Source organism: Montipora capricornis, chromosome 8, assembly GCF_036669925.1.
Source record: "Montipora capricornis isolate CH-2021 chromosome 8, ASM3666992v2, whole genome shotgun sequence".
NCBI lineage: Eukaryota > Metazoa > Cnidaria > Anthozoa > Scleractinia > Acroporidae > Montipora > Montipora capricornis.
Genome location: NC_090890.1, coordinates 39,330,021 through 39,345,020, shown reverse-complemented (window position 1 = coordinate 39,345,020; position 15,000 = coordinate 39,330,021). Strand labels below are relative to the sequence as shown.

At 39.8% G+C, this 15,000-nt stretch overlaps 2 protein-coding genes across 8 annotated transcripts in view; both read right to left on the bottom strand.

The window, feature by feature from the left end:
- The window catches only part of LOC138014585 (G-protein coupled receptor GRL101-like), a 38,641-nt gene extending 27,023 nt beyond the window's left edge, over nt 1-11,618 (bottom strand). The window contains exon 1 of one of the 7 annotated variants that reach the window (XM_068861697.1): nt 11,331-11,618. In XM_068861697.1, coding sequence (XP_068717798.1) covers nt 11,331-11,357 — 27 coding nt within the window. In that variant the 5' untranslated portion in view covers nt 11,358-11,618. Of the gene's footprint in view, nt 1-372; nt 390-1,096; nt 1,326-2,643; nt 2,674-3,766; nt 3,867-6,175; nt 6,193-8,126; nt 8,333-11,330 lie in introns of those variants that run through there. The other 6 variants (XM_068861699.1, XM_068861706.1, XM_068861702.1 and 3 more) reach the window with 6 other exon arrangements.
- A 2,897-nt stretch (nt 11,619-14,515) lies between these two features.
- Nucleotides 14,516-15,000, bottom strand: part of LOC138014589 (xylosyltransferase 1-like) — a 16,775-nt gene continuing 16,290 nt past the window's right edge. Inside the window, exon 8 of the mRNA XM_068861711.1 lies at nt 14,516-15,000. This exon is cut by the window's right edge and continues 588 nt beyond it. Within this exon, the coding sequence (XP_068717812.1) occupies nt 14,917-15,000 (84 nt within the window). The 3' untranslated portion in view covers nt 14,516-14,916.

Sequence of the window (15,000 nt, the reverse complement as noted above, 5' to 3'; positions counted from 1 at the left end):
AGTAAGTTAATTGATCCTACTCAGTTTCGCGGAGGCGATCTAAACATTGGCTGCCATAACTCTGCAGAATGGAAATTTTTTCAAGAGAGCAATATAGTTACAAAAAACAAGTTTGAGACAGTGTTGATAGGTCACGAAAGCTTTGTTGACGTTTGTGTTAGTATTCAGTTTCCACTCTGGCGAACTTACGAACTGAAAGCTTTCTAGATCTGGCACGAAAACGCCCGCTTGCCTGATAGCTTTAGATAAAATAGATGAAAATCTGTGTAAAATGAATTTTTGATGTTTTAATAGGCTGTACCAGTGAATTAAACTTCTAAAATAGGGAAAAAACAATCCGAATCATTGGTGATAGATAAGCTATGCATTTACCTGCTTCGGGAGTTGTCACTTTCTCAGTTTATGATCGAGGATGTATATCTTTCATTAGTAATGAGTAGTAATGACAGACTTTTTCAAAAAGTGTGCGTGTCTTAATGAAACTAAAGGGAAATAAAAATGTAATAGGTCTTTGACATTAAATAATAATTCAGCGAATGACAGCACCAGACGACACTTCAGCCAAAATGGTTTCCTTCCGATTCCACGTTTCCGATTATGAACTTTCTTGCCAATAAAAAGTTGACTTCCATTTGAAAATCGCGCCTCGCGGAAGTCAATAACTTTAAGGTAAATGGCGAAGAAATATGAAAATTCGAGAATTTCTGATATGGCTCACTTGCGTGAGGTGAATGGCAAACTATCTGTGTGTATACTGACGATACAAAATGAAACAATGTTAAGAAGAACTAAAATTTAAGACGCTTTTGAACCCTTTCAAGTCCGATGTGAGAACAAGCCACCTAAGTGATGTTGCAAAGGTTTAGTAAGCCATATTGTTTTTTTTTTTTTCTTTTCCGTCAAACAATGAGAACCTAGAGTTACTCTACTGATAAGCAAAAAAAGCTACACACATACGCAGAGGGTTACACCAAGAAAGTTAATGTTCTCTAAAGTTGGAAGAAAAATAAGGTTTTCCCCCATTCCAAAACCGGCTTTCGTTCGCCATATGTTTGCCACGGGAATATCATAATGATTATGTTTATTATATTCTTACCGTGTCATGCACTACAATTGTTACTGAGATACTTTTTTGCCCAGTTGCTAAGGTACGGTAGGTGCGTTTCTGGACTCGTTCGCTCTGTACGCCTGAGTTGGGGTTTAAGCTATCCTTCTGTGCACAGTGAGCAACTGTCTCTCCTGGGGATATACTCGGATAGTAGGATGTGCGCATGCGTTAGTGTTCCTTGGTAGTGTTTGCAGAAAATTGGAACACATTAGAAAACGTCAATGCTGGTGGAACAATCGTGCTTGTTTGTACAAGCGCAAAGCGGTTGTCTAGTGTTTCTCAAAAGATGAGCCTCACGGTGGCTGGCATGCAAAGGCCAAATCTGCACCTACCACAAAAGCGGTTATCGATCAGTCGTTACTTAATTAAAGTTCAAGTTTACATTAGACGCTTTTTCTCATCACGCTCTAAAAAAGAAAGCTATCATCAAGTCGCTTGCTGTTTTCCAAGCTGGTCCTAATTGTTCTCTGTGTTCATTAGTTGACTGTCAGTTCTGAGGGAAAAATATATTTATTTTTGACTGCAGGTGTTTTTAAATCAACAATGAGAAAGATGTATATATTGCTTGAATAAGCCCCCAAAAGAAATTGTCATTATTATGTGATTTAGAGGAAAATATTTAGATCAATAACAGGCAATAATAAAGGAAAAAGCAAATAAAAAGCAAATAATAATCTATACCATACATTCAAGACTTCTTTACTTTAATTCATGGTGAGTATATTTTCGGCTTTCCGCTTTTTCGTCAAACCGGCACCAAGGCGGGTGAGTCGGGTGGCGTGGGTAGAGGCCATTACCAGAAAGTGCTTGAACCTTTGGGAAAAGCTCACTGGGATCATTCTGTTGTTAACGTAACAACTCTTTTGCTCGTTTCGTTATAAGCTCAGGTAAACTAAGGGTGCGTTCGATTGACCGTATTCCGGAATAGGAATACGTGGAATAGAAGAGAGAAGTCCTTCTTTTTTACGGAGATTCACATTAAAATTGTCAAACACCTGCCAACATGCTATCTTAAACATATCTTTATTATCCTTGTTGCTTCAAAATGCTAGACATACCGTTTTAAATCATCACTCCAAGTATTCTTATTCCGGAATAGGGTCAATCGAACGCACCCTAAGATATTACGAGTTATTTCAGCAAGCATATTGCGAAAGCCAAACTAAAATCGCATTCACCACTAAGAGGGTTTAATTCGCCGCAAAATGACAATTTCACTGTCAAGAGACCTAATCTCTTCCTTCGTGCGCAATGATTGGCCAATTTCGCCGCCCTGTTCTACAGTCTTGCTAGATTTCATTCACGTTTTTCCTGCTTGAAGCCTTATCCAGCAAAGTCAGTTTTCCTGAAAAGTGCTTTAAGATACTTCATCTTTCGGCCCAAATGCGACTTAGGACATATAATTGAAATACATGGAACAGAGGTCATGAATGAAAGAGAGAAAAAAATAAGTGCCTAACTTGGAGATTGACCCTCGAGCCCCTATCAATAAGAGGCTTATACCGGCAAAAAGGAAACAGGCAGATGAAAATTACCTTGCCTTAATATGACGTCAGTCAATTTGGTAGTCTCCTCGGTGTTAAGTGCACGGTTGAGCTTAGGTCTGCCTTAGAGGCGACTAAAAAGTCCTGACTAAGTCAACGAAGACTTCGACACACATCCAAATGTCACAGTTTGTCGTCCGGGAAATTGCCACCGGAAAAACGCATGCGAATTTAATCGCGACTTGAAAATAAAAATGTCGAAATTAAAATCACTGATTGCCGGTGCGTGCCATTACTGTGAAAAATGCAGACTGCAATTACCGTTGATTATAATAGGAAGGTCTCTTACTGAGAGTACAGTTTGCATCATATTTGTCATTGTCATCACTTAGGGTGTCAGACAGTGATAAGATTCCTTTAAATCGTTTTTCAACCAATCGTTGATTATTTCAGAGGCTGTTGTTGTCATCACCGAGTGATTATTGGAGTAAAATTAGCCGCATTATAACGCTCAATTACCCAACCACTGACAAACACGGGAAGGCTTTTTGGTGATAATATCCCATAATGACATTCCATTTATGAACTGGCCATGGAAGGCGCTTTGTCTCGGAGAAAACTACGTGAGATCAATTAGAGTAATGGCAAATTTGTTCATCTCGGTGCATTAATTTTGAACATTTATCAATGATTTATAGCTTGATCGCCCGAGCCATGAAATCGTACGAACCACAAAAGGTAATCGAACAAGAACAAGGGAAGGTTATATCACATGAAGACGGAGTAGTGATTCCGCATTGAGAGTACTCGCCTCCAACTAATGTGGCCCGGGTTTGATTCCCAGACCACAGGCAGACCACTCTACATGTTCGTGGTGTAATATATGTTTATATGAAAGAAGAGAATATGAGGGTTATGAATAAAGCTCTGAAAGTTGCACATCTGGATCACATCTCGGTCTGAATATCCCAATAAAGTTAAATGAAACCTTAATCGACTCATGTATGGTGTTTTTTCGACTCCTTGGGCCGTCTAAAGCGTATTATAACGAAATTACTTTTGGCCGGTGACGGTTAAGACAAGAGAGGGAGACAAGGCTTGCAACTTAGCGACCGTCAGCCGCGACCTCCTCCACTTCAAACTGGAATTAACGCAAAAATACTGAAAATCTCACCTGAATGGCGACGGATCTTGATAGATGAGTTTTTTCTCTATCTCTTCGCCTAATTTGAGCTTCATCCCCCCAACAGTTTCTGAGAAAATCGAAGCTGAAGTCACAAATACAGCTTTCTCAATATGATCGGTGCCAAGCGACCAAAGGAATGCAGGCCGTTTCGAATCTACCAATCAGCACTTGGCTTCGCGCAGCAGCCCGCCGCGGTTCAAATCTTGATTGGTAGATTTGAAACGGCCTGCATTCCTTTGGTCGCTGAGTTTGGCACCGATCATATTGAGAAAGCTGTATTTGTGACTTCAGCTTCGATTTTCCCGGAAACTGTTGGAGGGATGAAGATCAAATTCGGCGAAGAGATAGAGAAAAAAACTCATCTATCAAGATCCGTCGCCATTCAGGTGAGATTTTCAGTATTTTTGCGTTAATTCCAGTTTGAAGTGGAGGATGTCGCGGCATGATGGCCGCTAAGTTGCAAGCCTTGTCTTCCTCTCTTGTCTTAACCGTCACCGGCCAAAAGTAATTTCGCTATAAGACGCTTTAGACGGCCCCAGAAGGCAAAAAAACACCATACATGAGTCGATTAAGGTTTCATTTAACTTTATTGGGTTATTCAGACCGAGATGTGATTTAGATGTGCAATTTTCAGAGCTTTATTTATAACCCTCAGAGATTCTCTTCGTTTCATATAAACATATATTACACAACGAACGCATAGAGTGGTCTGCCTGTGCCCAGACTCGGCATCATATGTGGGTTGTGTTTGCTGGCTCTCTACTCTGCACCGAGAGGTTTTACTCCGGTTCTTTCCTCTCCTCAAAAGTCAACCTACGATTTGATACGACTTAATTTGATTTCTGTATAGTATCTCCAATAAGTGCCCCAGCACTAAAATGCAATTGACACTTAAATAAAGTTCATAAGTATTATAAAAACAAAACACCGAGCTTTGTCTGATTTTGAGAACATGAAAAGGGTACACCTCAATATAAACAAAACGATTGCCTAAAACGACTTCGAAAACCACGTTCCACTTCCTGTTGATTTCACAATTACCTATTTTTTTCCAAGTAGTTTCATTAAACGTTAGCTTTTTCATGACCGAATAAAAACCATATTTGGCGCATCTCAAATGCCTCTCTGCTCAAGTTTTCCGTAGACTTGTGCCCTAGGTACGCATACCCTCGGGAAAAGAGGAATGAATTTCTGGTATTTGGTCTTGATAGATTCGACCCTCGACACAAGCGCTTGACGTGGCTTAAAATCTGCTTTCGGAGCCGAAACAGGATTTCCGCTAATGTTTTTCACAGCTGAGAAAAGTATAATCAACTACAACAAACACATTTCATCGATTCTTACTGTGATTTTTTCCCTGGAAATTCGACCCTCAACACAAGCGCTTGACGTGCCTTAAAATTTGCTTTCGGAGCCGAAACAGGATTTCCGCTAATGTTTTTCACAGCTGAGAAAAGTATAATTAACTACAACAAACACATTTCACCGATTTTTACTGTGATTTTTTTCCCTCGAAATTCAATTGGCAGCAGTCCATCACGAGCGGCGTGGGTCAACCAACCTGTGAGACATCAACGCAAAATGCTGTTCGTCGCAAAATTCTCTCAAAACTGGAATGCAAAGCAATTTGTCATCTGTGATCGGCAAAATCCCAGACCATCGGGGATTTCGCAGTTTCCCGACCGTCCCAGATTTTGCCGACATATCGGAAAATCGCCAGATGCTTGTCCTAGATTCTCCCGATAGTGACTTTGGCGGAAAATCGAAAGTGCGCCAAAGATTGAAACATGCAATTTAGAGGATTGGTAACGAGCTAAAAACCATCGTCGACGTCCCCGAAAGTACAAAATTGAGTTTCCATATGTCGGGAATGATCACCGACGAACGCAAAAATCTGGGACACCTCGGGAAAATAGAAACGCTTTCTATCTTCCCGATTCGTCCCCGACCATCCCAGATTATCGGGGATCACGGTCTACGATTTATGGTTTTCATTTAGTCGGCAAAATCTGGGATGGTCGGGAAACTGCGAAATCCCCTATCGTCTGGGATTTTCCTTACATATGAAAACTAGGCTTTAACTTGTTTCTCAAAATCTGATTCTTCCAACTGTCTTCCGTCGGGACGGAAAGAGAGAGGGGCCAGGTAACTAGAGTAAGAATTAATTAATGATCATCCAGTTAATCATCTTTCCCTTGGCGTCAAGTTATATGAAGAAAACTCATTTCCTAGAAATGAGACTTAAAACGGAGACAAAGAAAGAAAAGATTTAGACAAATGTGAGACCGTCTTCAGTTCAACCTGCAACATTTCCGTTCACTTGACGGGCGATATCCAAAAGACAAACGAGGCAAAAATCCTCGCATTTTAAAAAAACTTTAAAAGCCGGATACTCACTACAATCTCCTCGATTTTAACCGTTTTGAAATACTTGCTTAGACCTCAGCACCGCAGATCCACAGAAAACACCGACTGAAAACCATGTTTCTGATTTGATTGTCTATCCTTTCTGGTATGATATTCAGGATTTTCCTTTCGCTCGTGGTCAGAATAAATAAATAAGTGTTGGCGGTATTACGTTGTGTAAAACGCAAGGTAGTATCACGCAGGGTTTTAAGATGTCAACATCAACGCTGGAAATTGGTATCCAGAAACAAGCGAGGTCGTCGAGTAAGTACTGATAGCGGCTTATAAAGATTAATATAATAATGACATATTCCCTTTTAGCTTTAAGAGAGTCTTAATTTGTAAAGCTGGAATAAATTCACTTGTCACAAGCACTCACCCAAACACTGGTGCTAAAGCTGCTTGCTTCATTCTTAAATTAAAATTTCACCCTTGTTATGGTGCAGCTGCCGGGCAATTTCGACTTAAACGACCGGCCTCGAAAGACACCCACAAAACAGTAGATCAAAAAGGCAAAGAGCTGTCATTCTATCCTAGTAGGATTTCAAGGCTTCACATTGGTTGATTGAACGAGCATACAAGCTATATATCCTTATAGCCCGCTTAGTTCAGTGTGATATCTTTCCTGGGAAGGACAAAATAATTTTTTTGAGTGTGAAAATTGGAAATGGACTAAGTTAAATATGTTCGAACGGTTGATCTGAAGTGTGGAATATGGAACATTTCTGTTTGATCAATTATAAGCGTTTTTTTAAAGAGCGGAGCTGCATTTTGACTGAACTCCCAAGAAACCTAAACGATCTAACTGGTTTAATTTCTTCCTGCCAGTTTAACATATGAGGTTTCTTAAAACATTGACAGTATGTCTTTTGAACGATTTCTTTCCAAATGCAATATATGGCCTCTTGCCTACCGCGACTAAACATATCCGGCGTAGCTTTTGTTTTGCATAAACGGTGTTTTTGAACACTTGCAGAAGAAAACATAAGAATTATATTAAGAAAAGAGATGAAACACAAGAGATTACCTGTACGGTGACGCCGCTTGTATTAAACTTAATTACAATTGTTTTAGCCTTTGTTTAAAGTTCTGTGCGAACTGATACGTCTGTCTTCTTCGAGTGTCATATTTTTTAATAACCATTGTCGCGTTTTAATACTTCATGTCATTATTCTAGCCAGTTATGTACAGCCAATTTTTCTTTTTTGGTCTTAAGGGCCCACAGACGGATTTTTCGCGCGTTACTAAGGAAGTGAAATGTCACAAAAATTTGAAAAAGCAATCAGTCATTTTCCTCAGTTTTTCAAACGCGATTTTGACCGAAAAGCGCACTCCAGCTGAACTTTCGGAGGAAAACGCGACAGCCATTTGTTACTTATCAATTCACCTGGGCCGTTAAAACAGTTTTAATAAACTGTTGATAAAAGATGATCAGTATGATTTTCATTTCTCACTTTTAAGAGAACGAAACGCGACAGTTTATCTGCATTTCATAGTCGTGCCGGCAAATTACGTTTCTCACTTGATGTCAGAGTCACAAAGTCTTGACATGGCGTTTTATGGACCTCAATACTGTTTAGTACCATTATGACAAATCATGTCATACATTTTGCTTGCCACAAAGTATGCACCACTGTGTGTTGATCTGAAAATCATTGCAAATCTTTCCACGTATGTAACGGTGCTGCAGGGCTTAGGTTCTTTCATACATAAATAAATCCGGCAATTCTGATATTTTAGTCTGATATCTCTTTGGAGTAAAAAAAACCAAAGCTTTTCAAATAAAACAACATTAAAAAGCTTAAAACAGATATGAAACACTGATCTCCCTTTCAAAAACAACATAAATGAAATGAAGTTGAAGCTGAAACGCAATATTGATCTCCTCTTGCTGAGGGATCATGCCCGCAATGATTTTATGAACATGAAAATACAGACCTACCCTATAAAATGTGGAATTAGCTTCAGCAAAAAGCCGCTAATGTCCGCGTGATTCCTATTTTAGACCAAAATTATTTTTTAGCTTCGACGAGGGCGCTTCTTTTTCAGTTTCCGTCTCAAAAGCACTATTATCCGTTTGCGCACAACGTTGACGGAAACGTTGATACCCGGCCGATAAAATCTTACGGACAGCACTGCCATTATTTGCGGCGCAAAGCAAATTTCATTATATTTAAAGAATCATGATGGTCGATAAATGGATTTCTTTCTCGTAAATTGGTCCAGTGGACCAATTTGAGTTGAAAATTCGAGTAAATTTACACTTTTATTTGTTCTAATGGCATTTTAAAATACCTGCTATTGATTTTTCAGACGTGAATAAGGTGCAAGCTGAGATAATAGACGTATCTATGCACTTTAAATGATTGGGTTGATTTTAGTTGTGAAAACAGAAAGAAACACGAATGCCAGCTTGCATTTTCAAGTTGTCAAAATCTTTCCCTAACGCTATTAACTTATATCAACACAAATGGAAACCACAAGAAGTATTTATTTGCAAATTTCAAACTACAGAGAAATTGGATCATTATCGACAACTGATCTGAGGAACTTGAAATGCGCTTTACCTACATTTTTGTTACATTTAAGTACCATAGCTTTCAGAAAAGAAAAGTAGGACGCGTTTTCTTCTTGCACGCTTTGACAAAAGTATAATTTAAAAGCTTTAAGTTGATCTGTGTACGAAAAAGGACTGACATGGAGTAATTTTAATTTCTTTATCAGTAAGCATCAGAAAAATCTTTTTATGTTGTGACGTTTTGTATTCATGACAACATTTCGGAGCTCCCGCAAAGAGGACGACGGGAAAGAAGGTCAATGCAAAATGTTTCCAAATGTTGGTATAGATCGTTTTCACGTGACGTCATCATTTTCTAAAATCCAAAACTAAAGAGCCACGAAAGTTTTTATCCTCATCAGGCATAAGAGGCGGTAAATTTGTTCCCATTTGCAATTTCAAAGCTCAAGAGCGTGCTTCGTTTGGAAACCAGAGCATTTTGAATTTCTGAGTTACAGCGGTGCGTGACACGAGGCGAAGATCGAGTTTATTGAGAAATATATATTTATCTCATGGTTTTGAGCCTTTTTAGAATTTAAAGCATTAGGAAAAGTGCTTAGGTAAATAGCTGTCTGTTCAGTACAGATGATCACTCGCCTAGATAGCCAAAGTAAGTAACAGATGTTGACACTATTTTCCGGCCGCCATATTGGTGCACCACAGATGTGCACCAACACGGCGTTTTCATACTGGGCTCTGTAAATTTCTGCGAAACATTTCGACGAATATCTGAAGTTTGGGGAAACGCACAGGCCTAAAACTTGGAGAAGTGTCTTCTTCATTTATCTTCTACAACATCACGAATTCTTGACTTTTTCCACTGAATGGTTTTCGATTTATTTTTTTATTGCGTGACAGTGAAAACGATCTATAGAACTCTTTAGCTTGCAAATTTTTGTTTCCCCATTTCAGACCACCTGATGTTCTCAAGGGAATTTTGTTTTTTCATGTTATTCGTACATAAGCACGTGCGTAAACGACATTTGAAAGAAACTGTTCTGTAGAGTAACATCAAATGGTCTGAAATGGGAAAAGAAAACGTACAAGCTAAAGAGGTCCATTTAGATAAAGTAATTTACTGTTCCAAGAATTTGTTACTAGTCGTTCCGATCTAAACTGTGTTAATTGGCACGAATGGGAGTAGAATTGAAACTTCTCAGTCACGTGCTAACGCTACATACGACTATCAATTTTCTCATTTCACGTCGTTGATAAATTGATGAGCCAAAATGAAAAAAATGTCGGCTCGGGAAGGCTATTGGTTTCGGTTATTAAATATGCAAAACGTCGCAAAATATAGCTTAGTTATATTAATTTATTTACCCAGCATAGTAGAATTAATTTAGCAGACTTTTAATTGTCTCATTATGAATGGACTCTAAAAGGATCATTTTTTAAGTCCCCTGAAATTTTGAACTTTAGAGGGAATCTGAAAATCGCACTTTCAAGCGAATGCAATTCTTTTCACGTCAAGGCGCCCGAAAAACAATTTACTTTTAATGGACTGTTGTGTAGGGTGATTTTCAGGGCCCGAGAAAGGTTGTAAGCTCTTTTTAAAGGTGTTCTGTACCGTTGACTCTACATCTGCAAAGCAATTAATGCTATATAATCGACTGTTAAATAAGGCGATTTTCATCACCATTGTATAACATATAGGAGGGTGTCAGTGCTAAAGACGTTACACAAGGACTCTTCCTAGTTATTTTCACATCATATTGCGGTGTTGAAATTAATCTACAATTTCTGATGAAATATAGAATGCAGAAAGAGATTTTTCGGTACTAGAGAGATTAATTACGCATATTGCAAATGTTGTGACGGCGCTGAATGTTCAGCTGGATTAATGAACGAATCAATCTTCAACACTAATTTGCGCGAATGCCATTCGAGACGTCGAAGTAATAGGGACCTTCAGCAAGAAAGACGACGACAGCTACGAGAACGTTGTCTAAAAACATTATTTCCTGTTATTGTAATAATTTTGCGATCACCCCGAGTCGCTGGGAATGCAAAATGAGTAATGGTAATGGTAATAAATTTATATAGCGCATTTTCTATTAATACATTCAAATGCGCTTTACAAAGAAGGGATCTATGGGTGAGATCGGACATCAGCATATATAGGCGCCGCTGCCAGCCGCTATCAGTCCATTGGCGATCTCACCCAGCACATGAATGAATGAAATGAGTCCTGACCACAACACCGGGAGCTCCATGCCCTACTCTTTGCGAACAATGTGTGGGTTCTTTTACGTCCCACTGGGTTGTGAGCATTGAAAGGTTGTGAGAAGGGGCCTACGGTTTATAGTCCTTATCCGAGAAGACTTGAAAGTCTTAGCCATTTGCGGATGTAATTACAAAGGCAGCACTTCCTCTCCTCAGTTATTTTAAGACCCTGAGTGTGACTGAGTGTTGATCGGGCCGGAATCGAACTCACGACCTCCCGCATGGCAGCCCGATGCTCAACCAACTGAGCCACCGGTGCGCGGTCAATATCCCAGAAATAAAATTGGTTAGAACGATGTGGATATCTAGAGGAAAAATTAAAAAATATATCGTCGGGTGTTAACGTCCGCTACATAACCTCACCTTTGGGGAACTCCAGATTTTGCTCATTAGACCTATTGTTTTGTGGCGTTCTTGCAGCCGTCGTCTTCTTCCTTGTTTAAGATCCCTAATAAAGTTGCAGGACGGGTTTGTGGAACGAAGTAATCTGAAATCACGGTTTAATGGCCTGTCCCTCACCAGTCTCCTATAGATCAGTGGTAGAGAGCATTTCAACTTGAAATAGGGAGGCCAAAGGCTCGACTCCTGTTCGGGAGCACTCGGGTTTCTTCCGAAAATCCCCGAGTTACTATCTGAAAAAATACATCTATCCTTGAAATAGACCATTTTACAGTTATAGCTAAGTTACCTGGCCTAAGAATGGAAGCGAGGCTGCCGGTGACACAGCTTTGATACAAACCTTTGTGCTTTCCTAATGTTAATGTAGACTAATCAGAATTACAACAACACAATTTGCATGACAAAAGCAGTGAGGTCTGTATCAATACAAGGTCTCCGGCAGCCTCGCAGCCATTCATAGGCTAGGTCACTAAGCAAACAACCGTAAAATGGCCCATTGACCTCTTCAGCTTGAACGTTTTGTTTTCCCATTTAAGACCACGTGGCGTTCTCAAGGGAATGTTCCTTTTGTTTTTTCATAAGTTATGCGTACATATACAGGTGTACAAGCCGACATTTGAAAGAAACTTTTCCCTAGAGTAACATCATGTGGTCTGAGATGGGAAAGCAAAATGTACAAGCTAAATAGGTCTATAAATTAAGCTTCTCAAGTGCCGCAAACGGCAGACCGTAGCTTGTTTTCACACTTGGAAAAAAGCTCTTTTAATTCCTTCTTCTTTTGGAGCTTGCTCGATCTTGGCCTGTGGCTTAGAGGCTAGAAACTATGCTGAATGAAAAACGTTTTCTTGAGTTTGAGCATTCAGCCCCATGTTCGATATTTTGCGCGAAGCTCAATCTATCTGATGAAATTAAATTTTAAAAAAAATCTTTCTGACTAGTCGATATCATTTTACGTTTTACGTCGAACATTAACGTCGTTGCAAAGCTGTTGTGATCGGGTAGCTCAAGGGCAACTGAGCTAGAAAGTTGATGAGTTCATTTCAAATTATACCGGGAAATATATAAAACAAAATAGAGGGTTGCTCCTTTCGTTGCTAGAAATGGCGCCTTTAGATTATGGTACGTTTTTTAGTTATGATCTCTGAACTCGCGCGCATTAGCTTTGGAAGTCACGTGTTTGCTAATGCTCAGATTTGTCCATAAAATACACGAAATTAGATGCACGCCAATTTTGATAAAAGTCAGGAAGTGTCCCCTTTCTCCTCTCCCAACTTCTACCTCACTCGATTACAGGATAATGATAATAATAATAATGATGATGATGATGATGATAATAATAATAATAATAATAATAATAATAATAATAATAATAATAATAATAATGTAGTACAAAAAGATGACATCACTATCCTCCATGACATGCCCCTCCAGACATATAGAACAATAACAGCAAACCGACCAGACATCGTGATCAAGAATAAGCGGGAAAACAAATGTTCCCTAATTGACGTGGCAATACCATCTGATAAAAACACCTCCATGAAAGTATCAGAGAAACTGTCCAAATACAAAGACCTGGAATAGAAATAGCCCGCATGTGACAGACGAGGACAGTGGTATAAATTCCCGTTGTTGATGCCCTTGGGGTTATTAACAAAGGCACTGAAAAACATCTCCGCGAAATCCCAGGCAATAACAACCAACAGGAAATCCAAAGAATAGACACGCATTGTGTACCTGTGGTAGTGCAGTAACACAGCGAAGTATAATTATCAACTGAGCGGCGTTTTGTCTTCCAGGAGATTCAAGTTATCTTTGCGTAATATGTAGCTCTTATAGCACACGATATTGTTTTGGTACCGTATATCATTATGGTGCCATGGTAGATGGTGCAGGGTTTTTAGTTTTGTTAATTTTTTTTTCTTTCAAGTGTTTTAAAGACTGACAAGAAATGTGCGAATTCAAAACAAAGATCACAATCGCCCAACTCTTGAGGTTGACCATTGTTTCTACAAAGTCAAAAAATGTACTCTCCTAAACCCCATTTACACGAGCCAAAAAATCGGCACGGCACGGCACAGCACCTTGACCAAACCATTTCGGTATGGCACTACCCATTTACACGACCAAAAACTAAAGATTTGTCTCTTACAGGGCACGGTTCCAATTTTTAATTGGCACACCTAATTTCCGTCTGTTTTTTAACCGGAAAATGGCGTATAGACAACAAGCAATCATTTTGCATCGCGTTAAGCGTAAAATATACCTTACATCAAAACAGGTTAGCAATTGCTATTTTGCGGGCCAGTCTATTGTGAGATCTGTTCTTAATAAAAATAAAGTTGAAGTGAAGTTGAATTTAAAAACGTTAATAGTCTATCCAGGGAAGAAAGTCATCGAGATCTCCTAGAAAAACTCAGAAGAATAGTTGATTTTTTGACCCTCGTCGGGCCAGCTTACTCCACGGTTCTTCAGGTTTTTCTTTGGCGAACGGAAACGTGTTTGTATCTCTTCGGCCGCCATTTTTGTGACAATTACGCATGCGCCAGGAGTGGATTTATGACAAAAAGGCCTGGAACGGCACGGAAGAGCATTTACACGAACGTCAATCTCGGCACGGTGACTCGATTACCCGTGCCGAGACTACCTCCAGAAGGTAGTAACGGCACCCCAAGAATTTTGTGCACTGGTGCCACATTTCATTTGGAACCGCTACGTTTACACGTGGAAAATTTGGAGTGCCGTGCCCAAGAATGGGCAGCACGGTGCCAAAAATGTGCCCTGCCGTGCCGATTTTTTAGCGCGTGTAAATGGGGTTCTAGACGACGACGTAGGACCGAAGGAGCTGTGACACCGGCTAAGGGCGCGACACCAGAACACGACCCATGCATGACCTTGGATCACAGCACCACAGCGGGATGGGATAAGCTCGAAGTCGATTTTACTCAGGGAGGAAAACCGGAGTATCTGGCGAAAAACCCTCGGAATAAGATCGACAGATCTCCGCTCACTGTACGCGAGCTCAGGATTAGATCCCGGATACGCAAGGGTGGGGAGGCAAGGACGTTACCATACCGCCGTCCCTATCCCTACCCCAGTCAGTCAAACGTCACAAAGCAAAAACACATGCTCAGGACAGAAAAGTCGCATTGGCGGTCGCATTCATTCTTTAATTTAAATGTCGCAATTAGATTGGGGAGCGATTATCGTATTTCAAAGCAGTCGCGTTCACAGAACTCTCACTCCTGGTTTCTAGGTTACCAAGTCAAAAGAAGCGACCAATATTAAGAACTGATTTAAACAACCGGCTATCTACAATAAGTGAAGTGATCTTGAGAACTTGTTCCCGCACTTGTAATGAAGTCTGAAGTTTAAATTGGTATTTTCTGCTAAATTTCGAGTGAAAGGCGACGCTCAAAGATATCTTTTTTTGAATGCAACTTTCTTAACGTGTTTGCTTGTATTTACAAAGTACCAACCATCGTGAGATATCTGTTGAAAATTCCAATAATAATTTAAAAATTCTAAAATACCTAAGAAAGAACTAGCATTATCTCAGTCTTCCATTTGGTTTAACTTTGCCTAATTCTGACTTTGGATCCGGCGACCTTGAACTCCAGGAAGTCGATTCACA